The sequence below is a fragment of the Acomys russatus genome, chromosome 2, assembly GCF_903995435.1.
Source record: "Acomys russatus chromosome 2, mAcoRus1.1, whole genome shotgun sequence".
In the NCBI taxonomy this organism is placed as follows: Eukaryota; Metazoa; Chordata; class Mammalia; order Rodentia; family Muridae; genus Acomys; species Acomys russatus.
The window spans coordinates 100,469,884-100,496,689 of NC_067138.1; the positions used below are offsets into that span (position 1 = coordinate 100,469,884).

General features: G+C 47.4%; 1 protein-coding gene and 1 long non-coding RNA gene across 2 annotated transcripts in view; one reads left to right on the forward strand and one right to left on the reverse strand.

The window, feature by feature from the left end:
• Positions 1–7,717: 7,717 nt before the first annotated feature.
• On the reverse strand, positions 7,718–8,952 carry Jun (Jun proto-oncogene, AP-1 transcription factor subunit). Its single transcript, XM_051164333.1, has one exon. The coding sequence runs from the start codon at positions 8,804–8,806 to the stop codon at positions 7,799–7,801; it is 1,008 nt and encodes a 335-aa protein (XP_051020290.1). The 5' UTR covers positions 8,807–8,952; the 3' UTR covers positions 7,718–7,798.
• Positions 8,953–10,933: 1,981 nt separating this feature from the next.
• LOC127205150 (uncharacterized) overlaps positions 10,934–26,806 on the forward strand; it is a 35,023-nt gene continuing 19,150 nt past the window's right edge. The window contains exon 1 of the long non-coding RNA XR_007832594.1: positions 10,934–11,097. This is a non-coding gene — a long non-coding RNA (uncharacterized LOC127205150). The remainder of the gene's footprint in view (positions 11,098–26,806) is intronic.

Consider the following 26,806-nt stretch of genomic DNA (forward strand, 5'->3'; position numbering starts at 1 on the left):
TCTTGCTAGGTTATCAAGCTCACAGTGAAAAATGGTTAATGGTCACTTGCCTGCTATAGGTAGGTGTTTTCTTAAATGATCCTCCAAAGAGCCTTTTGTGGGGGGCTTTGGTTGGTTTCCTTTTTACAAAAGAAGAAACTGGAGCCTGTCAAGATGAAAGAACTAGCTCCATACCCGTCAGCCACAAGCAGCAGAGAGACCTAACCCAGGAGCACTTAACTGCTTACTGCCAGCTCTGCCTCTGTCTGCTCTTCTGTGTCACCATGCTTCAAGTCTAGTGTGCCCAACAGAGCAGTCAGGAGCCACGAGAGGGCTGGGGTTTCTAATGTTGCCCTAGCTCCCTGACGCTCAGCAAGTTTGTTTCTTCTCTGAATCTTAATATACAAAATGGAATGGCAAAGTATCTGTGTGGCAAAGAAGTCACGAGGTCAACTGAGATAGACATTTCCATGGTAAGAGCACTCTGGGGCAAGGTCACATGTGGACAGAGTCAGTTCTTTGGGGTCAACTTAGATTCAGCTCTAGTTTCTACCTATTGCTTATTTCATAAAATTGATCAAGGTGTGGCTCTTCCTTTTGTCATTCATAAGATGAAGCCCTAGCATGCTCCTGGTAAGTCATAGCATGGTGTCCGCTGCTAAGTAGAACTTTGTAAAACAGTATCTACTGTGAACAGTATATGGATGTCGGTTTCTATTATAAAGTATTGTGACAGATACTTTTGGTTCCTACTGGAGGTTGCTGCTCAAGAAGTTTGGTTCTCAATGAAGCCAGAATAGGATTAGTAATGGTACTGTACAAACAGCCCCTCAAACATCCGCATTCAAAACTAACAAGTTCTGTCTTCTTGCTTGTGCAGTTAATAGATACACACCATAAGTACATTCAAGGAGTTTGGAAGACTCTGATAGCTATCAGTATTAACTAGGGATCTCCGTTGATGGTTACTCCATATCTGTGAAGACTCTGATCAGTATCAGCATTAGTTAGGGATCTCTGTTGATGGTTACCCCATTTCTCTGTTTGCACAGTTTCTAAAACACAGCAAGAAGGAACATGTTGGCTCTCATGTTCGTTGTTAAAGCTCTCCTTGGATAGCATGTATAACGTCACTATGACTTCAACTGACTGGCTAACACAATTCAGAATGCTTTCCACCTAGTTCAAAGTGATAGGATGTGGAAGGGCAATGGTGGGCTCATTCCCTTGTCTGAGGGTGAGTCTGTAGACACATGATTTGCTTTTGGTCAAAGGCAATAAGATTTCTTCTTCTCTGAGGGGGAAAAAACCTACTTCAGGTGAAAAGCGCCGCAGAGAAGAGAAACACGAAACTGAAGATTGTGTGCTGTTGGTGATGCTTGCGTTTACCTGTGAGCTAGGAAGTGCCACCGGGAAGCTGACCTCATGCAAGAAACTTCGCTGCTACACCAAGAACAGTAAACTAAAGCAGTCGAAGATAGTTGGGCCATGGTATCGCTAAGCTACTGTGTTTGCCATTCCTGGGCCAGTTTCATGTTTGGGTCTCTAATTTAAATTTTGTCTTCTGTTCTGATGTCCATGAGCAGCCAGTGAGGCTAAAGAGGAATTTCTATCACAGCCCAACTGCGTGTCCACCTTCGTGCAAGACTTGAGATAAGGCAGCCGAAGTTCCTCCTAAAGTGAGTTGATTCACTCTGGAGGACATTAGCCATTTGCAGGAGCTGATAGACTGAGATTTGAGGAATATCCAAATTCTATCCAGGTGGCTCGCAAGCACATAATACAGCCTGTGAAGGCAGTAACTCAATCGATGATCTGATAACCCAATTTTCTGAAGCAACAATGAGTCAGCTCTCCGGCAAAGACTTTACTGTGCATACATGAAGGAAGTTTACATAGCAAGAAACCACCAGGGCTTCTCAGCACTGAGGGTTTGGTTCCCTCCAGGAAGGGAGGGTTTGCAGCAGGGCAGGAGAAGTTCATTAGACACTGCTGAGACACAGGCAGGATCTCTCAGGAGGCTATCTGGTTACCTTTGCTCAGATGCTAAGCACATCAAAGAACCTTGTGATACTTATTCAGCTCCTCGGGGTCCTACATGGAGAAGTAAGCATGTGTACTCAGTGAAGGAGTCAAGGTCAATGGGGCGTCTGATTCCCAGAACAAAAGAGGGAGGGAATATGGTTGTTGATGCTTCACAATAGAATCATGCCACGACTTGTGATTGGGCACGTGGCCCTGACAGCAGCACTCAGTTCACTGGAAGCTTTGGCTTCTAGTCTCATGAACTAGAACTACTGTTAGAAAAGTGGGAGGAACACACTGAGATGGAAGTGTTTGGGGTCACCAGGTATAAATACTATTGTTCTCAATTCTCCCCTTGGCTCACTTCACTCCAGGGACCCAGGCTCTATCAGAGCATCCACAGAGTGCTGCTGTACTTCCATAGCTTTCTCTCAGGCCGGCCCTCTCTGTGGACTTCCTTAACTCTACCTACCTGTTCTCCATCTGCGCAGCTCATAGTCATTTAATATCCTTGGCATGTGTGCTTATCCCGTGGAGGCCTTCTTGGCTCCCCACACAGTTTGGATTTCTAGTCACTGGTGCCCAGTTCTTCACTGAGTTGGTCTATGTACAGCCATGCACTTACTTGCCTGATCTCTTTATTCTGATCTCTCTTACCATATTGTAAACCCCAGAAAGGGGGCTCCTTATCAATCTCCCTCCCCACCCTGTTCTCAGTGCCTCATACAGAGCAAGCATGCAGTATTACTTGTGGAAAATAAGCATTACGTGAACGTGAGACATTCAGTTCCCAGGACACCTAATAAAATTGTTGGCCTCTTTGCTAATACTGCCAAGAGTTTGTACAGTTTTGGTCAGTTCCCTGTGGCTCTCCTAAGTCAGGCTGTGTCCTGCTGCCTTTGTGAGGACCCACTCAGTTCTCACCCTAGTGGCCTGGCCTAGGCATTGCGACTCCATTTCTTTGAGCATTTTGCAAAACGGCTTTCCTTCAAGAGGTTGGATTGGCACTGGAGAGGAAAACAAGTGGAGGAGAGCAACAAGGAGGAAGATCCTCTTGACAGCACCTTTTAGGTTTAACCCATCGGGTGACCGAAGAACAAAAAAGCTGTGTGATGTTGCTTGCACCAAGCCACCTTCCTCCCATTTCTTCCCCAACTCTAGGACTACTTGAAACAGCACAGACATTCTAAACAACACCTTTTTGTTGTTATTTCCTTTACCTCTTCCCCCACTCAGTGCCATTGGAGTATAGCTATTTCCAACGCTGACCACATCCGTGCTCGTGTTCAAATCCCTCTACGTTTTCCCATTATTCAAAACACAGTGATGCCCCTGTCATTTGACCCTTAACTCACGCCCATTTCACCTGCTTCTTTTCTTTGCACAATTTCCTTTCCAGACTCTTCCAACAGATCCCCCCACCCCCACTGCTTTCTCACGCTGCTTTCCTGCACATCAAGGGTCAGGTCTGTGAAACTTTTCTTTATAATGGCTTCTCCTCCCCTCACGTGGCATTGCTTGCTTATAGCATGCGTCTCATAGCACTGGAGTAGTCCCTGCCTCCTCTCCTGTGCCCCCTTTCTAGAGTGAGTTCCTTGAGAATACGGATGATAAGCTAGTCAACATTTTTCTCCCCATAGCCTGATAGAGCCTTATATAGGATGTCTGAATGGCCCCTGTGGACCTAGTTGCACTCCTGAGAAACTGTGTGTTTGGATCTGCCACCACAGGCACTGCTAGACCTGTGGAGTGCTGGAGCACCATGGCTAATGAGTCAACAGCCAGACTCCAATTAGTGGTTTGTGAAGTGTTTCTGGGTATCAGATTGCTTTTGCTGCTTGGTAATCACAGCTGCTCGTGGGGATGAGAAGGAACCAGGCAAAAATTGTTCCCCTGTTAAATACAAACTTGTTGATAAGCTCACTGTACCTGTAGACATGATCAAGTTTTCAGTCTCCCCAGATAACCAAATAAAGGAATCTGTTTTCCAAAGGTAAAAAGGAGTGCTTTCACTTCTCAGCCTCTAATCCTCTTGTCCCCCAGAGGACTAACTGAGCCACCAACAATTAAATAAAACGGAGGTAAGGGGCAGGGTGGCTCAGAAAGCATCCTAACAACAAAGGACATGTGTGCTGCACAATCAGTGTGACTCCTGTCTCAGCAAGCAAAGACTGAATCTTGACTTCCAGACCCCACCAATGCATCCCACTACAGAAACTCCCCTGTTGACTTCCAGACCAGTGCACCCCACTACAGAAACTCCCCTTTGTCATTACCAGTGAAGTCAGTTGCCTCTGGAAGGACTTTCTGTGCTTGTTCAGCCCTTTTCCACCTCTACTGCCAAGGCTAAAGTCTCAGGTAGACCCCTTTTACGTAAGATGACAAGTTCCATTAATGAAGGTGAAAGGGACGCTGTGTGTGGCTGGGGGCATGACTAAGCTAACAGTGTAATTCTTTAAGGAACACTAACTGAGAAAAGGGCTTCAGAACTTTGTTGTAGGCTGTTTAACCTTTTAGGGGCTATCTTTGATCTATCTACCTTGTATTATCCACTGGGGCACGGATGAAATATATATCCCACTAGAAGAAATTAAGATCTGGAATTAGGTTGAAGGGAGTTTTTTTAATGTAACTTGTCTGCCCAGTTATCAAAATGTTATTTTATAAACATCCACTGTGTGCCAGGTGTTGTGCTAGGGTCCTCTGATGAACAGGATAGAGTTTTTATCCCTGACACACAGACACCGATGCTCACATAGTTCACATTTTGGTAGGCGTGATGATGCTCCAATGGGGATTATTCATTCCACATGAACATGGAACCAAGGAAAAATTTTCCAAGAAGGCACTACTTAAGCCAGGTGTTCTAGGTACTCTGCTGTTGCTATTAAAGCACTCTGGCCATACACAGTACACAACCTAGGGAGGGAAGGGATTTTTTTTTTTTTTTTTTTTTTTGGTTCACACTTTCAGGGTGCAATCCATTGTTGAAAGAAATCAAAGCATGAATTCAGACCGGGACACCAAGTAAACTTCGAGAACAGGTGAAAGTGATCATTTGAACAAGAATGAAGTTCTAGCCACAGGAAAGAGTAAAATAATACAAGCAGAAGCTTGGAGGGTTGAAAGATGCTTCTGATTATGAACATGTAGCATCTGATTCATGTTCTTCTGTCTCAGAGCTCTTGGAAGGTAAAACAAAAGATAACAATGTTTCCATGTGGACATTTCTATTGATTAGATAAACCCTCTGCCCCAGTGGAGACTTAATAATCTATGAATTAATTACACATAGGTACATATACTTATGCAAATAATTTAAAAAGGATTAGTGACTTTATATGCCATTGGCTGAATGCTACCTAAAGTATATCACTCTGAAAGTCCATAATAGAGTTAGTCATTGTGTCCACGGTAATTAGCTGATTTTCTGCTTTTTAAAGTTTACAGGATACCATTATTGAAATTTCTCTTTTTGCCATTATTTTTTCTGCCTCTTTAAGTTAGAATAGTCAGAATTTCAGGAACATAACTTAAAATATTATTTGAAAGGAAACAAATGTGGGGATGAGCTTGACCTTTGGACCTTCTTTTTCTTTCTTTTCAGGCAGATGAGGAGTGCTGCCTTTCTCTACTCCGCTGTTGTCCGGGCTCAGTCTAGCCTTGCAGGTTATCAGTTCCCCAGCCTGTGTGCTTGTTCTACTTTGCACTTGCTTAACTCCCACAGAGCCCCACCCTACGGTGCTTTATTGCCCCTCTGCCATTACTACCTATGGTCAAAATCACCTCACCTTCTGGGGTGCTGACATCGGCAAATTCACTATTTGGCCAAAGTGGCCCAGCTCCCAGTAACACTTTGGTCAAAAAGTATTATTACTACAGAATATGTCCAGTACGCAACAAGCCCGTCTAGGCCCCTGTAAACCTAGATGCACTCCTGAGAAACTGTGTGTTTGGATCTGCCACCACAGGCACTGCTAGACCTGTGGAGTGCTGGAGCACCATGGCTAATGAGTCAACAGCCAGACTCCAATTAGTGGTTTGTGAAGTGTTTCTGGGTATCAGATTGCTTTTGCTGCTTGGTAATCACAGCTGCTCATGGGGATGAGAAGGAACCAGGCAAAAATTGTTCCCCTGTTAAAATACAAACTTGTTGATAAGCTCACTGTACCCGTAGACACGATCAAGTTTTTAAGTCTCCCTAGAGCTGAGGTTTAAATTACAGATGTATTATATAATCAGTGTTGGGCCCATTTCTCGTAATCTGCCCCATAGTATTTGTAATAGCATCTTCCTAGACTGGCCCTAAAATTAGTTAGGCCAGATTGGTTATTTTGAAACAAATTAAGAAATAAATGTGTACTTGACACATCGATGGGTCTCTCCCTTCCTTGGTACTGGGGAGAGATGAGGTGGGGGGAGAGGGGGAGGGGAAAGGGGAGAGTTAGGAGAAGAGTTCACCCAGGCCCCAACTTCTACTGTGACTCTTCCTAAATTCTTTGCTTTTAGATTACCAAGTTTAGAATGCAGTAACACTAACCCCAGAAACCTAGAGAACCTTCAGTATATGGTTTAGGAAGAAAACGGTAGCAAAGGGAAAGGAATTCAAGATTTTTAAAAACCATTATTTGAATACATTTATTGTGACAAGAATGCTGTTATAAATATGCACAAGCAAAGGCCATCTTTCTCCGGGAACTGTCAGATCCCACGTTGGAAGGAGACACCTTTTGTAAAAGCTTCCATGACTTCCTGCTTGGAGGACAAGCATCTATTGCGAAGTCTCTGCTATATAAGTGACCACGGCACATGCCACTTGATACAGCTCCTAACTGAAGTGTCTGCTTTCCCAGAGGGCTCTCCCCTTGCAACACCCCCTTCTTCCAGCCTTAGGGAACACCATGCCATCTTCTCTTGTGGGGTGCTGGGGGAGAGAGTCTGACCCAATGATAGCATGCAAACAGAGAACGCAGCTTTCATACTAGAGAGCTTGACACTAGGTTGCTACTGCAGCTCGCTCTCATTGTCTACGGATAATGCAGCAAAGAGGTTGGGAGCTACTTTTCAATAGTTTATTGTATTTTCTTAAATATCCTTTCTGGAAATTTTCAGAAACAAAACATAAAAAAATTATATACTTTATTACAAATGGTAAACTCAGAACGCTTCAAATCTCTTATTTACAAACAACACTGGGTAGGACACCCAAACAAACAAACATGGAATAACTTACAAAGGCAGGAAGCTGTTTATTGACAGTAATCAGCTTTCATCAAATTAAAAAAGATATATATGTACATGCACAATTGAGGGAGGCAGGTCAGGGAGTTCATCTGCACTCTAGCCTGGCGTTCACAGCCTCCCTCCCTCCCCAGCCCTCCCCGCTTTGTGTTCTTAAGGAGTACTAAGAAGCAATCTACAGTCTCTATTGCAGTTTGTAAGCCCCCCGCCCCCCTTTAATACTGAATGAGATCGAATGTTAGGTCCATGCAGTTCTTGGTCAATGTTAACGAAAAGTCCATCGTTCTGGTCGCGCGGGCACAGCCCGTTCGCAAAGCCTGGCAGCCAACAGGCCGCCGCTCTCTGGCTCCACGCCAAGGCAAGGCGCGCCACGTCCTTCCCACTCCAGCACACTGGGGGCGCCGTCAGGACGCAACCCAGTCCATCGTGTGTACCCTTGGCTTCGGTACTCGGGCACTTTTTTTTTCCTCTGTCGCAACCAGTCAAATTCTCAAGTCTGTCTCTGTGTTATTTTTTTTTTCCTCCATTGCCCCTCAGCTCTGACAGTCTGTCCTCAAAACGTTTGCAACTGCTGCGTTAGCATGAGTTGGCACCCACTGTTAACGTGGTTCATGACTTTCTGTTTAAGCTGTGCCACCTGTTCCCTGAGCATGTTGGCCGTGGACGCCAGCTCCGAGTTTTGCGCTTTCAAGGTTTTCACTTTTTCCTCTAGTCGGGCGATCCTTTCCAGCTTCCTTTTCCGGCACTTGGAGGCAGCGATGCGGTTCCTCATGCGCTTCCTCTCAGCCTTGATCCGCTCTTGAGACTCCATGTCGATGGGGGACAAGGGCGGCGTCTCTCCCGGCATCTCGGGCACCGTCTGCGGCTCTTCCTTCAGGGCCTGCAGCCTCGGGTGCTGCACCGGGATCTGTTGGGGCAAGTGGTGGGGCGGCTGAGGCGGCTGCTGCTGGGGCTGCTGCTGCTGGGGCTGCGATGGAAAGGCCAGCCCGGGAGCGCCATAGGAGGGCGCCCCGCCGCCGCTGGTCAGCGCACCCGGGTTGAAGTTGCTGAGGTTGGCGTAGACGGGAGGCTCGCTGTGCAGGCTGGCGCTGTAGCCGCCGCCGGCGCCCGCTACTGAGGCCACCGCGGGAGCCACCATGCCCGCCCCGCTGACCGGTTGCGCCGCGGACGTGACGCTGGGCAGAGTGTTCTGGCTATGCAGTTCGGCCAGGGCGCGCACGAAGCCCTCGGCGAAGCCCTCCTGCTCGTCGGTCACGTTCTTGGGGCACAAGAACTGGGTGGGTGTCGGCGTGGTGGTAATGTGCCCGTTGCTGGACTGGATGATCAGGCGCTCCAGCTCGGGTGAGGCAAGCTTGAGCAACCCAACGTCTGGCGACGTGAGGAGGTCCGAGTTCTTGGCGCGGAGGTGCGGCTTCAGATTGCCCACCGGGTCGGCCAGGTTCAAGGTCATGCTCTGCTTCAGCATCTTAGGGTTACTGTAGCCATAGGCGCCGCTCTCGGACTGGAGGAACGAGGCGTTGAGGGCATCGTCGTAGAAGGTCGTTTCCATCTTTGCAGTCATAGAACGGTCGGTCACTTCACGCAGGGTTAGCCTGGGCTGTGCGCAGAAGTTCTGGGGCCGCAACAGCGCGCTGGGAAGCGGGTGGGTGGGGGGGACGCCCGCTCGTCCCTGCTCCAGTGACAAGTAAAGTTTGACTAAGAGCGCGCGCTCCTGAAGGCAGTGCTCCCGGTTGCGCCCTCCTCCCCAGCTCGCTCCAGGGAGCGCAGGGTTAAGACACCGCCGGCACTCACGTTGGTTGGCTCCCGCGCTCTGCCCGGCTTTGAAAAGTCGCGGTCACTCACGGAACGCTCTCGGGGGAGCAGCGATTCCTCGGAGCCCGCGGACCAGCTCCACCGACAGCGGTTCTCCGGCGGCGCTGACCAGTCCTCACGGAACTCTCGGTGGAAGCCCGCGATCGGGCTCCGCCGCCCGGACTCCCGCAAAACTGTCCCCTCCTCCGCTGTGAGGGGGAGGGGGCCGCTCGACAGCCGCTGGCTAGCGCTCGCCCAACTTCAGCCGCCGACGCGGAGCCGGGCTGAGTGTAGGTTCCTCTTCTCCCTTTTCTTTACGGTCTCGGCGGCAGACCGAGGCGCAGAAAAGGTTTGCAAAAGTTCGCTCCGGGCCACTTGTTCGTTCCCGGTTCTCTGGGTCAGGAAAGTAGCTGGCCAGCAGCCGCTCGCTTATTTCCTCGCGCGATCAGACGCCGCTCTCGGTGCTGTCAGCAGCACTCGGACTTGTGAGCTTCTTCTCCGGGAGAAGGGGGCTCTCGAAGCGCTCCCCCAAAACAGCGGTGCAGGAGCCGCGGGCGCTGGATACAGGCAGTTGGTGAGAAAACGAAGACAAACAGATGAGTAGCCCGGAGTCCGCGGCCGAGTAGGTTGGCCGAGTCCGTCCGTCTGTCTGTCTGCCTGAGCGCGTTCCTGCCAGGACGTCTCCGCCACACTCCGTGCAACTCTGAGTCCTTATCCAGCCTGAGCTCAACACTTATCTGCTACCAGTCAACCCCTAAAAATAGCCCATGATGTCACCCCAAGGCCTTCCCATTGGCCTGCGTCGCTCTCAGGGGGGCGGGCCCGCCCGTCGCCATGGAGACCTCACCCTAGAAGATTCTTCTCTGGGCCCGCGAAGGCTCACGGGATGAGGTAATGCTCCGCTGCGCTCCTACAGTTGGGCCCTTCTTTCTCCTCCCCCCCCTTCCCCCTCCCTTGCGCCGCTCGGGCTTGTGTTCCCGGGTTCCCTCCCCGGCGCGTCTTTCCCGGCCCGCCCGGTGCATTGTGGGCTGACGTCTTGGTTTGGCTGTCTAGTGACGGAGGCTGCCGGGTCGGCTGGACCCTTGCGGCGTCTGTCGGAGGCGGACTCAAGTTCAGGGCTGGGCACCCGGACTAAGACGCGGGGATCCAGAAAGCTGGGGAGGCGCGCTAGTGGCCTGCAGCAGAGGGCCTGGGTAGGGAGTGTGGATGGCGCACACAAACCACACACACGCACACACACACACATACACAGAGTGGAGGTGGCGCGCACAAACCACACACACGCTCACACACACACACACAGTGGAGGTGGCGCGCACAAACCACACACACACACACACACACACACACACACACACACACACACACACACACACACACACACACACACACACACACGGGCTGAGCGACCTGGGCGGCTGAAGCTGGCTTCGCACCGCACCCCCGCACTTCCGGGAGGCAGAGCAGCGCGGGTTCAGATGGTTGTGGGCGCCCAGGGTGCGGGAGCGCGAAAGTGAGCCTGAAGTTGAGCAGGCTTGAGAGTGGCCGTCCCCCGCCGAGTACGCGTAGAAGTTTGTCTCTTAAGTTCCGCAGCAGGAGGATCTGCGCCGCTATGTGCTGTATTTGGAAGCCAGAGACACACTAGGGTCCCGGGCACGACACTTCATTCTCTGGGGACGGGTGGGTAGGGGCTCGCTTTGCCTCCTAAGGACGTCCTTTCTAGTTGTGAAATAAAGGTGCGACCCCAGCGTCCTTGGGGAGGGGGGTCGAAACCAACAGTTCGAAGCCCGGGGAACTCCAGCGATCGGTTGCGTTAGCGCGCGCGCACACACAGACACAGACACACACACACACACACAGCCCCGCGCACACTCGGCTTGCGCGCGCCCTTCCTCCCTCCCTGATTTGCTTCTGGGAAAACAAGTCTTGAGAGCTGCGGACTCGCCCGAAGTCACGGTGCTTGAGCAGGAGTCGTCCCTGGTTGAAAGAGGCTGCAATCTCCCCTCCCCGCCTGCTGGTGGATTCACAGCCTTCGCGGCCTCTAGGAAGCGCTAGACCCATGTAAGTGGTTTCTTTCCTAAGGTTCTGCGAACCTCCCTCCTCCTCCCACCCCTTAGGACGAAGAGGTGGCCAGCTCAGTTATAACACGCATAAGTACAAATTTCAGGACTTCTTTGAGTCCCCCCCGGGGGGCGGGTTATCTGCAGGTAGAGCTGATGAGGCCCACCACACCAGGCTGCCAGGCATTATTAGTGTTCCCTTCCCTTGACTCCTGGACTAGAAGGTGGTCAACGGGCCACCCCCTTCCCTGCCAGCTTCGCAGCCTGGGCCTAATGGAGGGTGACTTGGAGGCTACAGGGGTGTGATTTGGCAGAAGCCTGTGTACTTTCTTAAACGAAGTAGGAAAGGCTGGGAGCCAGCTCTTTCCCTGAGCCTTCTTTCAGCCTAGGACTTGAAGTTTGAATCTGGACCTTAAGTTCCTAGCTTCTAATTCGGACTTTGCTGCCTCGGAACTCAGCACGGGGTTTGTACTCTAGAGCCTTAAGATATTTTGCCTTTGGGTATTGAGAACCCGGTAGCAGCTGGTATCGGTGGGAAACCCGCCAGCTCTTTTTCACCCCGATGCTCAGTTTGCTTTCAGGTTTCAGTCAGGCTGCAGAGGGTAACTAACTGGCTGCTGCCAGGCAAGCGCTGACCTTGGTGGGGGCAGGGCAGGGCAAGGTTTCTGTGAAGTCGAGATCCATTTACTTCCCCCAAAGAGAGAATGAGTTCCTCTGTCCGCAGCCCTAACCTTTTCTGTTTTGTTTTGTTTTTGTTTTTGTTTTTTTGGTTAGGGAGCTCATATTCTACATGATTTATGATAACAGTAATAAAAGTAAGTTTTGTCCACTCAACACGCACTATCTGCCAGTTACTCCAAGCAGCTTAAGTGTGCTGTTCTCTTCCCGCGGCTGTCGTGAGAGACACACCTTTATCACCCAGACTTTACATGGGAACAAATAGTCTTAGAACATCCATGTTACGTCTTTTGTATTTTCTCCACTCTAGCAAACTTTCCCTCAAAGTCTTGGTTATCTGCTTGGGCAGTGGTGCTGACAGCGTAGACGTTGTTCTCTTGTGCTCATGTTTAGAAGCTCTCAGACCTAGGGCTTTGTGTAACTGTGTATCTCTTACCCAAGGGCTCTGTGCATCTTCTGGCTTACTAGACTGCTTCTCTACTTAGATTAAGAAATAGCCCTCTGCTCTTGCTAATACCTGTGCTAGGAAGCCATCATCAACTTCCTCTTTGCCTGCGAGAAGGGGCTTTTACCATCCAGCCACTGGTCTCTTCTGCCTCTTCTTGCTGGAAGCTCAGTTGGGAACGGCTGGGCTACTCTATGCTACCCTAAAGAAGAACCCAACATCCCAAGAGGCTGACTTCAATGGATGTCGCTCTCTCTCTCTCTCTCTCTCTCTCTCTCTCTCTCTCTCTCTCTCTCTCTCTCTCTCTCATGCTCTCTCTCTCTTATGCTCTCTTTCTCTCTCCCTCTTTCTCTCTCTCCCTCTCTCTTCTGTCTCTCTCTCTCCTTCCCTCCCTCCCTCCCTCTCTCCCCCTCTTCCTCCCCCCCCCCATTACTTGCCCACTGTAGCTGTGCAGAGAGTTCTGTCCACTGTCCTGCTTCTCACTGGCTTTGACTGAAAGGGGGTGGGGCGGGACAGGACACAGTGGAGCTCTCCTTGTATCTCATATGCCATTGGCCAAAACCAACCACGTGGCCACGCCTGAGCCTAAAGGTCTGAAAGGGCTCCTTCCTGCCTTCTTTCCTTCTTCAGCTCCAAAGACCCTTCAGTTACATCATGAAGTTCACATCCAGGCTTTGAGAGGTAGTGTATGGAGATCATCTTAGGCCCAGAGTTGTGTCTTCCTCTGAGGGAGAGCTAGCTACCTTGCACCCATTCGGTCTCTACAATTCCATAGAGGCAGAGGCTCTACTTGGGAAGGAAAGAGGCAGAGGTCCCAGGAGATGTGAACCCCTTAGTGATTTCGGGACCCCTTCCCATCCACTTCTGCAGTTAGGGCTGGGTTCTGCTTTCTGTGACCCAGGATTTGCCCTCAGCCCTCCAAAGACTTAACAAAGGCTTTGGGCTTTAATAAATGTACGGAGCCCAGTGTTCAAGTCTTGGAGATGAGCTTTTATGATGCAGGTTGGTTATAATTCCCACACAGGGCGGTCTCCTGAGTGATCCCCGGCACATCACGCAGCAGCAGCCACAGCAAGGGTTCTTTTCTGGTCCCAGTCCAGCGGCTTGTCCCATTTCTTTGCCTTCTTATGTTTCTGCCTCCTGTTCTGTCATCTCTTCCCTTTTGCTTTTGTTTGGTTTTGAATGTGTTAGGCTTAGTATGTGGAAAGTTGTCTCTTTCTTTTCCTCTCCAGAGCTGAAAGAACACACTAGGCTAGGTACCATCATAATGTATCCTGAGGGGTTGGTTTGGTCAATTTGAGACAGGGTCTTGTTATACAGCTTAGACTGGCCTTGAAAGCAACACCTGACTCAAACCTCCCAAGCATTGGGACTACAGTGTTCACCATCATGCTCTCTGTATCTTGAGATTTATTTGTTTGTTTGTTTGTTTTTTCTTTTGAGACAGGATTTCTCTGTGTAGCCTTCGCCATCCTTTGTAGACTCACTTTGTAGACCAGCCTGGCCTCGAACTCACATAGATTCCCCTGCTTTTCCCCTCAGAATGCTAAGATTATAGGTGTATGCCATCACACTCGATGCATCTGGAGATTTTAAACAACAGGTTCTTATTCTGGAACTGATCCTATTCCAGGGTCTTCCTTCGTTTATCTTATTTTCACTGGAATTGCCTCTGTTCAACCTGCAAACCCCCTAATTTTTGGATTTTCTACTCCCTTCTGTTCCCACATACAATGTGGTCACATCTTCCTCGAGCTCCTTTCTGTAGCCATCCTCAAATGTTCCTGACCTGATGTTATAATCTCTTGCTTTTCTCTCTTTGGGTTCCATTGTAAGGTGCTATCCATCTTCATAAGATCAGTTGTACCTACTTGAGAAAGATCATTACAGTCGGGTGTGGGGACTGTTGACATTTTCTACTTCAGAGGAGTGCTGGAAAGTGTCACCGGACCCTCACTGGAGTATACAGCCATTCCTTCCTACCACGTGTATGCAGTTCTTCCTTAATTGCATGTGGCCTGGGGTCTCAGGGTGTGGATAGATTATATAGATTGGGGAAGATTTGGGGAAAGAGTTTCCATCTTTACATCCGTAGGGGAGCTGTCATATGTGCTGGGTGCAGACCTTGCAGCTTAGTTGTTTTAAGAGTCACCCACGTTCCTGCCTGTAACTCCTGCTCATGTTCTATAAGGAAGCCTAATGAACTCATTGCTGTTCCCTGTGAAGTTGGGTAGAATCAAACGTTGATTTGTTGGTAGGACCTTAGAACTGGAGGTCGATGCTGCTTAGTCCCTCCCATCACAACCACCCTACCTGCCACTCAGGGTGGTAGGAGTGGGGGGTTCTTGTGACAAGTTCGCCATCTGTCTCCTAATCCTTGAGAGGTGAGGTTTGCCAAATATATCACTATCCTTTCAGCCTGTATTCTTTGCTGTTGTCCAGTCCAGATGAATGTTTGGCCTTTGTGTTTACTGGTTTTATTGTGTTACACCGTGCCATGTTGTAAATGAGTCAGGCCAAGTGCAGTTCCACTGCTATAACAAATAACCCTAAACATCTCAGTAGCTTATAGAGAAGTTTACTTCTTGCTCATTGTATATTCTCAGGGTCAGAAGGGCTCTGCTTAATGTGTTTACCTAGTCTAGAGGCGGTTTTATCTTGAATTGTGCTTCCAGAATCATCGTAATCACCTTGGTGGGGAAAGAAACCATTGTGAATTCTATCTACTTTAAGAGCTTTTTCCAGGCGTGATGCACATTATTGAATCCATAGATTAGTGGCTGATATGAGTCACATGACTTACGACTTAAAGGGTACAGGGACATGCAGTCCCACTGTATGCCTGGAAGTCAAGACCTTGAAGGGCCCAGTACTGTCTAGGTGAGGTTAGTGCTGCGGAGGCCACAAATCTTCCTGGGGTATAGCCTCAGAGCTATTTCCCACTCATGGTACGTGTCTACAGAAGTCAGCTCTGTCTGGACTTGTACACGCATGTTTGCTCTGGGACCCTGGCCAACAGCATCTTCATTTTAAACATTGCTGAGAACAAAGAACACACAGATATTAAAGCGTCTAATGAGAGCAGTGCACGTGGCCATGCCTGACGTCAGGAGGAGGGGAAGGAAGCATTTGTAAATGGAGAGGCAGCCCGCCACACCCACACCCACATTCCATCCACTCCTCAGACCCTCATCCTCTCCAACACTTTATATCCCTCCTTTCACATATTTTTATTCTTAATCAAAAAATTAAACTCTCTTGAGAGATGGCTCAGTGGCCACAGGCACTCGCCACCAAGCCTGATAACCTGAGTGCAATCACCGGAACCAAACGGCCGAGGGAGAGAGCTGACTCCTTCAAGTTGTCATCTGACTTCCTCACACAGAGTAAAATAATAATAATAATCAATGTGATTTTATGTGAACTGTTTGTTCTTCAAGACGCAGGTTAAATAATCACTCTCGGGCAAACTTTCCTTACCAACCTGTCACCTCACTCTCAAATAGTTTTATGTTCTTTGTCACCCACCACAGTGGGCATGCACCTGGAGGAGAGAACGCCTGCTATTCTTGACTGTCTTCCTCAATCGCTGCCTCAAAGCCCAGGAATGATGTCATTTGTATTTCACATCTCTAGTGCTTAATAGGTACCCGGCACATGGAAGGATGAAGGATGCTTGGTCAAAGATTGCTGATGGCTTTTTCAACAGTAGCCTTTGCATGTGGAGTTATGGGGTGTCTCAATAGTGAAGCAGAAATGCTACCTAGACTTAATTGATAATACTGGATCATGGCAAACTCCCAGTCTGGACTGGCAAGCCTGGCCTCTCTTCCTGTGCCTCCTTGTATTTGCCTAGTTAACGTCCCTCGTCCCTCCCCTCCACTCTTTCCCAGGCTCTCTCTCTACTGCTACACTCTCTCCTCCCTCCAACCATCCTCATACCTTTTCCCTAAATCTGTTTTTTTCTCCAATCACACTGGCTACTGCTGTATCAGTCACACTATGGTTAAGAGCCAGTTTCTAAACTTGAGTGACTTCAACAAAAGGCTAATTTCTTGATTCTTGCTTCATGTCTATCAAGGTTGGCAGGGTCTTAATAATATTGATTTCCTCAGAGGACCCAAAGCTGGTACATAGGCCTCTCCTAAGAGCTAAAATACCCCCTTGGTAGAGGGAAAGAGAGCTTTGAAGCCTCTTGTCTGAACAATGACATGCCTTTGCTTTAAAATGTTACATGCCACCTCTCACAGGTTTGTTGGCTGAAACCAGCCTCTGAGCCCACTGAGCCACAGGGAGACAGGAGAGCTAAGAGTTGGCGACGTTTGGTGACGAGTCATAATGACTCCCACACTGGCCTTGGGTTCCCCAAATGGGACACGCCGTTTGTTCCCCTAAGACTCTTTATATGATACCAGACACCACCTCCCCTCCGATTTCCTGCTCCTCCATTGATTTCTCTTTTCCTTTGGCTATTTGTTAAGATGACCAAGCATTCGGTGCCTTCCCTAATATGCTCGCTTCCCACCTAAACTATCCTCAGATCTTCCTTGACTTTGCATACTCTTCAAAAGTCCCTGTAATTTCCCCTCCTTTCCTTGTGTTTGGGGTACAGAGCCAGATGAAACTGAGACCCAGAAATCAGAGAGGACTAGAGATAGATCCCAGCAGGAGGGCATGTCAGGCACAGAGGCACATCAGGTTTCTTGTTGCTTTAGCACTGACTTGGGACTGGGTGGGTAGGTACACAGTGTTCCCTCAGGGACAGGCTAGCCCTGCACGAACTGCATTGGAAGGGAAAATAAGCTCCTGAGATAGGTATGGTTGGGTCTTTCTGCTCTCAGCCATTTTGGTAGCTCACTCTCAAGCCCATGGGGAGTGAGTATGCATTGAGAGGTGACAAAACAGACCCCTACCAGGTGTGCTCTAGTAGAAAGCTGAGGCCAGGATGATGGTGATTTTTCTCTCAGCAATGTAATTTGTTATTCAGCATTTCTTTGTATAATTTTGTATTTCTAATTTTTCTCTCGAGATAGTTAACCTAACCCAGCAGGGAGAAACAGTGTCCTTGGTGTCTGTAGTATGCTGAACAGCTAGCATGGTGCTGGGCATAAAGAGTACAAAATAAATGTTGGTAATTCATCAGTGTCCCTACAATGTCTTGCAGATCTACTTGGTTTGGGGCAAGAAGGTCTGTATGACTGGTAGTCACTATTGCCGTTGTGATGATGACAGTCCACACAGAATATCCACAAAATCACATACCCACTAGGTAGTCCAAATCCAAGACCTCCTAGCACAGGCAGCATCCTCATGCTTAAATGCCTTTGGTCTTGAAGTGTAGGACGTGACACCCAGAGCTGGGAGCAGGGATGTACTACGCAAGTGCCGCTAAGCAGAAGTCATGGGCGGGAAAGTTAGAAGCCATATGGCTGACCAGTAGCGCTCAGAGGCAAAGATTCGCGTTTGTCGAGGGGCCCAAAGCCGTGTTCCAAGGAGAAGGATGGAAGAAACTGGCCTATTTAGGTTGGAGGGAAGTGGGAAAGATTGAGCCCTTAGAAGGGTGTTCAGACAGAGGGACAGTGGTCATGTGGGAGAACCAACTTATTCTTGATTGTTTACATCGAAGCTGGTGTAGTGGCTAGAAGTTAGTGGAGCCTCTGCTGTGTTCAAGCAAGAGCTTTCTGAGTGGCTTATTAGTTGCCACACACGTGGAAGTGATGTTCTGCCACTAGGCACACTAGCCGCTCGTGTCCCAGGGGCACTGCCAGACTCCTTTATGGTCTCTGTGAGCCACCACTCTTTGCCACAGTTCTCCGAAGGCCTCTCACATAAGTCTTGTTTAGAGTCTGTCCAGTACTGCTCACCAACATTTGTGGTTCATGTTAGATGGACACTATACCAAAGCAACTACTTTCAGTATTCACAAGCCAAAGCTACCTGTATTTAGTGTCCCTGCAGTGAACCATCTCAAGAAAGCCTCCTGGTATGCACTGGGGCTTCTCCCTTTTCCACCTGTCTGTGGTCCTGGGCTCCTTTGTGAACAGGTGTGCATGGGTTTTAGTCCATTCAAAGAGGGTGGGTGTGATGCCTAGTGATTTATTGGCTTACATCAGGAAGTCATCTCTTCATATGTCCTGGCAATGCAAGGGGCTTCAAGGACATGCTGGAGAACAGAGTCACATACAGGAGCCTTGGTCTCTGAATGGTCCTATGGAAGGACACTCGCTGACCAGACGTAGTCATGCTGGACCGCACGCGCACACAGATGACCGTTTCTCATTCCAGTTGGTGCTATCCAATGAGCTCCAGGAAAAGAAATGCTGGATTGAAGCTGAGGCCTTCGTTCTGACTTTCCCAGCTTGAAAAGAAAGAAGATGGTACCCAATCATATTCTCTTATGTTCGCATTGAGTTTAGAAGCTTCCTGAGGCATGCTAGTATGTCTTTGTCTCTTTCTGTATTTAATCTTTGAGTAGGCATGTATTGAATTGCTGGATGCTTGGCAGGGGGTGGGGCCAGAATACAAGTAGCACATATTGTTAAGTATTTTATTAATCTATTCAGTATTTTTGCATGTTTGTTGTATTCTAGCCACTGTTAATCATTGCTAAACAGCAGCTTCGGGCTCCGCCCACTGGTTGAGGTACAGCAAGGAAAACGGGTAAGGGGTTAAGGTGAAATGAGGCCAGCGTGATAGCGCTCCGAGTCACAGGATTCCTGGGTGGAAGCGCCTCTGTTAGGGATACAGATTGAAGAACATACTTTGGAGAAACTGGTTAATAAGCAGAATCTTCCAAAGTAGGTGGAAATGGCCAGAAGAAGAGGGAGGAGGCCTCAGAAAGAGTGTATTCTAGGGAGAGAGAGTATGCTCAAGAAGGCTTAGATGTTAGGGACCAGGGCATATCTGGACCTGTAAAAGGGGGATGGGCAGGAGAGACTTGGGACACACACACACACACACACACACACACACACACACACACACACAGAGAGAGAGAGAGAGAGAGAGAGAGAGAGAGAGAGAGAGAGAGAGACACTCACACGGCTTCGATGCCTTCGTAGGCTTTGCAATGTGGTCAAGTGTCATATGTAAAGTGTCTGTTTCTCTAGGAGCAGATATGCCATAGCCATCAGGAGGCAGACAGGTGTGATATCTGTGTAGTTTCTACTTTCTTCACTATGAACTTCATTCAGGCCAAAATGTTTACTCTTGAGACCCAGCCTGGAAGAGCCCTGCCTGAGACTCTGCTAGTGTGTGCCACAGAAGAGATAGAAGTTATACCACTGAGCGACTCTTTAAAATTATGCCCAGAGGTCACTGCTGTTCATTGTCCATGTAAAGCATGTCACAAAGATGAGCCTGATACAGAAAAAGAGTGTGGGATATGATAGACAGGCCACATGTTATTTACCAGTATGAATCTCAGATTTCTATTAGAAAATGAAGATAGGTAAAACCATATAGTTTGTTTGAATATTATAATTCAAACCATGGATATTATGTAACCACTTTGGAAAATGAATTGTCTTGAAAATTTTGAGATGACCTGGGGGAGCCCATTGGTGGTTTTTAAGTGAGCAAAGCAAGCTATAAGGGCATAAATGCAGCTATGTAAGCACGGCTTTATTTTGGGACAAACTGAAAAAGCTATAATCCAGGCATACTGGTTTACAGCTGTAAATCCCAGCACTCAGGAGGCTGAGACAGAAGGATTGCTACAAGTTTGAGGCCTGCCTGGTCTACACTTGGAAATTCAAAGTGTCTCAAAAAACAAAACAAAACAAAACAAAAACAGAAACTAAACCAAACCAACCTGAAAGTCTATGCGTGTACTGGTATGAGATTATTAACAAAAATGTCTCATGAGTACTTACTTCTGATGGACAGCATTATATTAGGCGTTTTGTGTTTTTGGTTTTAGCATATATTTGCTCATTTAATCCTGGGGGGAAAAAGAGAAAGAAACAGCTTGCACTAGACGGTTAGTTGCCACTTTAATTGGAGGGGAGGATACTTTGCATCTCAGCCACGCTGAATGTGCCCAACCTTGTTTGATCTCAGGAGCTAAGCAGGGTTGGGCCTGGGGATTTTTTTTTTTAAACTGAGATGATTTTTTAAAAGTTTGTGTTGTGCAAAATGAATGAACTAACCAGCAATTACCAGGAAACACCACAAAATCTAAGCTTCATCCAGCACTGAGCTCTTTGTTTTCTGCTCCTTGGCCTATAGTCAGATGAAGTGGCTCAGCTTTCCCCAGAACCCCATTCAGTCTTCTCTGCTGTCCACTATGCCACCCAGCCACCCCTGTGGTTTTCTAAGTCATGACGACTTTTCGTGGAATTGCTGCTTTGATGTAGTGTCACATGTATGCATGTGTATGCGTGTGTATGTGTGTGTATGTGTGTGTGTGTATATATATATAAAATGTGCAAGCGGGAGAAGCTGGACTTTGGGTCAAACTCAGCTCTTGCTCATATGTCCATTCTGGAACTCTGCTAGAGACGCAGCCTGTGGGGGCGGGGGGGATACACTTTCAGGGCACAGAGCATGGCAGGTGGGCACACACTAAGCCTTTCAGGGCCAAGAGTTAGATCTGGTGTGTTGTCATCATCTGAAACGTGTCATGGGGCCAAGTTTCATGTCAGTGGACCTGACAAGTCATGGAGGTTGTATAAGGGGCGAAGGAGTATTTTCTGAATAGTAATCCACCACAGTAAACATGAAACAAAAACAATAAATCAAGGTGAAAGAATACTTACCAAGGAGTTCATGTTCAACATCTTCCTAAGTTGTACTATGCATTTAAAAAAAAATCTATTATTACAGGGAACACACTGGACATTCAACCAGAGTACTCATTGCCTGGCACGGCAAGTAAAAAGTTTATATCAGCTTGGCTTATGCAGCTCTGGTGTGAACTAATAGTAAGCAAAAGCCAGAGGCTATTTCACGATGGGCATCTGCTTATATTATTGCTACTTGCCATAAAGTCCCACACTTTCAGAATTGGAAGGCTCAGGTGCCTATAACAAACAGGTGTTTCCTAACTTACAGAGAACTTGCTTTTTGCTAAAATGGTCATTCTGGGCAGGGTTTGTCTACACTTCTAAAAAATGATTTGACGTTGAAATCCCCAGGTGTGAGTTAAGTGAGTGACACAATAACTCAGTGGCCAAAAATGGAGTGGAAAGCCAAGTATCATGGGTGGACCAGACATAGCCTTTGCTTATTTGCATAACTCAGCCATCAAGTATATGGGCCAGTTGGGAATATTCACTAAGGCTCTGAAAAGCTGTTCTAAAACTGCAGTGTCATCTTCTGTTACGTCCTCAACCTAAGGAGAACGAAGTGCTTCTTAGAGCAGCCACGTGGGAGCCCAGAATCAACACACCCAGTGATCCAGATCATTAACGAGCCAGAGAGATGACTCAGCAGTTAAGAACTCCTGCTGCTCTTGCAAAGGACCCAGGTTTGGTTCCCAGCAGACCCATAGCACCTCACACCCATAGCAGCTCACACCCATAGCACCTCACACCCATAGCAGCTCACACCCATAGCAGCTCACACCCACCTGTAACTTCAGTTCCAGGGGTCTGACACCATCTTCTGACCTCCAAAGGCAGCAGATATGCCTGTGGTTGTCAGACATACATGTGGACAAAATCTGAGGGGAGGTGGAGGAAGAGAGGGAGGGAGGAGAGAGAGGGGAGGGGAGGGCAAGAAGAGGAGAAGAGAGGAGGAGGAGGAAGAGGAGGGGAAAGAGAGAGAGAGAAGAGAGGAGGGGAGAGAGAGAGAGAGAGAGAGAGAGAGAGAGAGAGAGAGAGAGAGAGAGAGAGAGAGAGAGAGAGATTAATTTCCTTAAAATGTTGGCCAGGAAATTCGGCATGTTCTGATTTCCATACTCTTCCAAGTAATTTAGAAAGTTCGGCCCAATATAGCTCATGAGAATCAATCATACACTCCTCACGCAAATAAATGTCTCCGTCAGTGACTTGTTAGGATTAAGAGTCACATTCCTCAATTCCAGTCACTCACCCATCAGCCTTTCCATGTTATGTGTCCACGTAACATATCTACATCCATTTCTTTCTTCTCTTTACATGTCTTACCTTTTGAAAACTCAAAGCTGCCTAGGGGAGATGACGAGTAGATGTTACTGGGTAGTGTTGGGAACTGCTCAAGCCCTTAGGCAAGTGTAAATGTAAATACAAAGCCATTAAGTAGATTTTATTTTTTTCTGTATGAGTGAACATTGTCTCTTACTATAAAAGTGCTAGAGACCTTCCGTTTGTAGGGTAGAACATTATGATATTTGGAATCAGGGTGACTTAGGTTCAAACTAAAGCTCTGGTCTCAAGTGGTCATCCCTAAACACATGTACCTACATACAAACAGTGCGAGTGGGCTCAGTGGGGTGCGTACAAAGATAATAATTAAAGAAGAGATCACGAATTGAGGAGGATGGGAGAAGGTGACATGGGAAGACTTTGATGGAGAGAGGGAGGTGGAGATGATGTAGATTCACCCCTGTGCGAAGTTCTAAAAATAATTAATTAAAAATTATTAATGTGTTTCCCTCCCAGTAATTTATTTAATCTTTGATAATTTTCTTCAGTGGCTGAGCACCAGTTTGCATATGTAAAACTGCATAATAAAAGCGACCTCACACCTGTGGGTGTTCAAAAAATATCAGTGACATTCCTAGCTAGTAGTAGGAACTTAACAACTTAATTTCCTTCTTTCTTGCGATGTGGTTTTTGTTTTTGTTTTTGTTTTGTTTTTTTTTGCTTTATTTTCAGACAGTATTTATGAACTGTATTGTATGATAGAAGATAGTGATAGTGTTAATTTTTTCTAGAATAGTTTATTACTCCATTACTGACCATGTACTAGAGCTATACCAAGTGCTGTTGGTAAAATGCAGACTGAGTCGATGGCGTTGGAAACACAGACGCAAGGCCTGGTTCATCACCATCAGATAAGTCACTTAATAACTCTAAGCCTCAGTTTCCTTGTGTGAAAAATGATTATGGTGATATTTACCTCAGAGAATTTAAATGGGGCTGCCACAACACTTACTGGAAAAGTCACTGCTGAGCTGATGACATTTCTGTGTTCACATATATATGTTATGTAGCATATATGTGTTTATATGTGTATTCCTCAAATAGCAGTTCTGAAGAGTTGAACACAAACAAACAACAAAAAACCCAACTGGTCCTTTGCAAAAATAAAAAACCAACTGGTCTTTTCTTTGGGACAGACCATACAACCTGCTAGAATACCATGGCCACAATGCTGAGATAAAACTGAAAGAACAACAGAGACCTGTTGCCTGTGACTGAGGACGTACACCGCACTTACATGAGCAGCTAATAGAGGACTTTACTTTGAAGCTGGCAAAGGCTGCTTGACCGAAGCCTAGAAAGGATGAGGCTGTTGAGTGGAGCGAGAGAGCATGCTCAAAGCCAAGGGGCAGTATACAGCAAGCTTTTCCAGCATTGATCATCTCAGGAGAAAAACCTTACGCTGCTGCCTTCCCACTGCTCACTGGACTTTGAGCAGCCCCGCCTGGCTGGGATGTGGCTTATAGTATTGTTCATTAGAGCAGTGTGGGCTACACCGGCAACTGACATGTTGCAGGCCTCCATGAATTTCTGGGTTTCATTATCAGGATAAGCAATCAATCCCAGAGGTGGTTATTCAGTAAGAGATGGATCTGTGCCCGTGTCCCTCCTTCCTTTCATAGGCTGGTCAGGCTCTGTCCTCTCCTCGGCTTTATTTAGGGTTCCTCTTCTTTTCTGGCCTGTGAGCTCCTTGAGGACGGTTCCTGATGTTCATCTTTGTGCTCTAAGGGCTCAGCGTAGGGTCCCTGGTACAGAACTGCTGCATTGCGGTTGAACTTCTACTAGTAGCCGAGGCAAACCTCTGGATCCCGACTTAGCTCCAGAATCCACCGGCAGGCAGCACAGGCTGGGGACTGGAGGCTCTCTCAGGGACAATGTATGACTCAACTCTGTGGACTGTGCTCCTGTTGCTGCCAAGTGTGGCAAGATGGGCCCCTGGGTCTCCATCCTTCTTCATCCAGGAGAGTCAAATGCACACCTGCCTCCCCATCCTTTCCTCCTCCCTCTGTCTTTCTGTACCTTTCTCTTTACCTCCAACCACTGTCCACTGAGCCCTGTCCCGTGACAGTGCTTTGACAAGGTCCCAAGGAAGGAGTGGTCTGCAGGAGGCATGCTGCTTCCACACGCCTGTGGTTTGTGTGCTTAGCTTTTGTCTTCAGGCTGCTGAGAATTAACTTCTGCCTGTTTTCTTTACTCGGCTTAACCCAGTGCCTCTCTGTGCCTCAATCCCTCAACTATACAACAGGGCTCATGGTAGTCTGTATTTCAGATTGTGAATATTTAATGAATTTCTATGTCCGTATAATAGTACCTGAAATAGAAAATACCTTATAAATATGAAGTGTATTTTCTAGTGCTATACTGTCTAGAAAAAAAAAAATCAACCAATTAACATAAATAAAAATACTCCATAAATGCTAGGAGGTTACTAGAAAGAACTGGGCAGGAACTGCCTCTGGCCTCTGACCTCTGACCTGGAAGTACTTATGAGATGATTCTTGACTTATCTGAATATGTAGTCGGTATCTGATGGGAGCTGGGAGTAATTGCACCTGTAGTTCTAGAAGATTTCTAAATACTCATCTAGTCCTGAAGATGAACAATGAATCTTAAGGGAAGGCATCAAGGAAGAGTTACAATATAATGAATAAAACAAACTGGCAAGAGGGGTGTGAGCCAGGGGTTAGATAGTGACAATCTTAGGCAAGAACAAGACCCTATCAGTGACCAGATGTTGAGCACTTTTCCCAACGGAGTCTACACTTGGCTAATACTGTTAAAGAAACTTTGTTCCTGACTACCAGTTCAAATGCCACTGAATGTAGGCCCTGTTGGATTTTATTAGACATTGCTGCATAGGCACTGGCCCTTTCCATATCTGGAAGACTCAGAACTGGACACAAGACATTTTTAGGACCCCTTCCGCCACTCCCCCATACTCTGTCACTAAATCCACTGAGCTATTAGATTTTTTATTCTTGTTGGTGTTGGTTGTAGCGGCGTTAGTGCCTTATTTGTTGTGTTTATCATATCTGAGCCAACCAAAGAAATGTAATGAACAATGATTCCTAAGTACTATGGTCCCTATCCCTAAGTCTAAATTAGTGTGTGGTGTCAGATCGTTAAAGTGTGGGTAACCTTGGGTACCTCATCCCCTTTGCCTTTTTGTTTGTAGACGCGTATCCCAGGTAGCAAGACCAGTTTGGATCTCAGCTTTTTCACTATGGGGCCTTGGCCAGATCACCGCTCTTCACCACCAGGGTAGACTTCTAAACTCTATCTTATTAAACAAATTAGAGTGGGTTCAAGGTTATCTTTTAATAACAATTGTTTCAGTTTCACTCTATGATGGTCGAGAAAAGGGTAAGAGGACAGCTATCAGCTGGTGATTTTATTATAGTTTTTCTGCTGAGTCACAGGCCACCTTGGTCTTGCTGTCTTGGAGTCTTTGTGGAAAGGATCCTAAACTAAAAAACACTGTTCTCTGTGGTCCTTTCTGGCTTTGAGGTCTCAGGATCCCAAGACAGTTTTTCTCTGTGTCTTGTCATTTACCACTGTCCAGAATCCAGGCTTCGTAGAGTCTATATGCCCCAGCCCTGGTCAGACAGAGGGTTAGCTTTTCAGTGTTGCTGGGTAGACTGTTGTTCTTCCTCCCATTGGCTCCCATTCCTCTTACAGACCTCAGAGCTTTCACTTCAGTGAGCCCCAGTTGTCCCTGCCTTGTCTCACTCTAAAGGTCTTCCTCACTCACCTTCTTGGCTGTGTGGATCTGAAGACAGTGCTTGTCAGTAATCTCTCTCTCATCCACACTGACTTCAGACAATCTGATGTCGTTTGTGAGACTCCTCATTCTCAACCTGGCTTTATTAGCCTAGGTTCTAAGCAGGTGTCACACTCTTACCACCCCCAACTGCGGCGCTTAGGTTTGTGTCAGTAGGAATACCCAGGACTGTTACTTATATACAGTAGCTTACTCAGATCAAAGAGTACATCTTCTGAATTTAGAACTCCAGAAGTTTTCTTAAAGCTGAACATATCAGCACCCTGATCCTCACCCAGCCAGAGAAAGAGACTGGGCTGCCCTAGCTCTTGTCCCATTGAAGTTCAACAGCAGCCTGGTTTAGACTGGGATAAGGGTGCTGGTGGTGGAGGAGGTGGCAATGGTGGTGGTGATGTTGGTCTTAATGATAATGATAATGATAAAAATAATAGTCCTAGGAGAATATTACCCCCATGTTACAGATAAGGAGACATAAGCCTCAGAGATGTGAGGTAACTTCCTCTGCCACACAGGTAGGACTTAGCAAAGCCAGGGTTTCCATCTGCTTCCACCACGTGACTCCAAGGCAGGTCTCTTCCCACTCAACTGCACTCCACCACTCCCCACGTGGATGCTTAGGGTCAGGAGCCTCGTGAGAGCAACAGGTCCATCAAGTTCTGCAGGGTTGAGCTGTTTATCA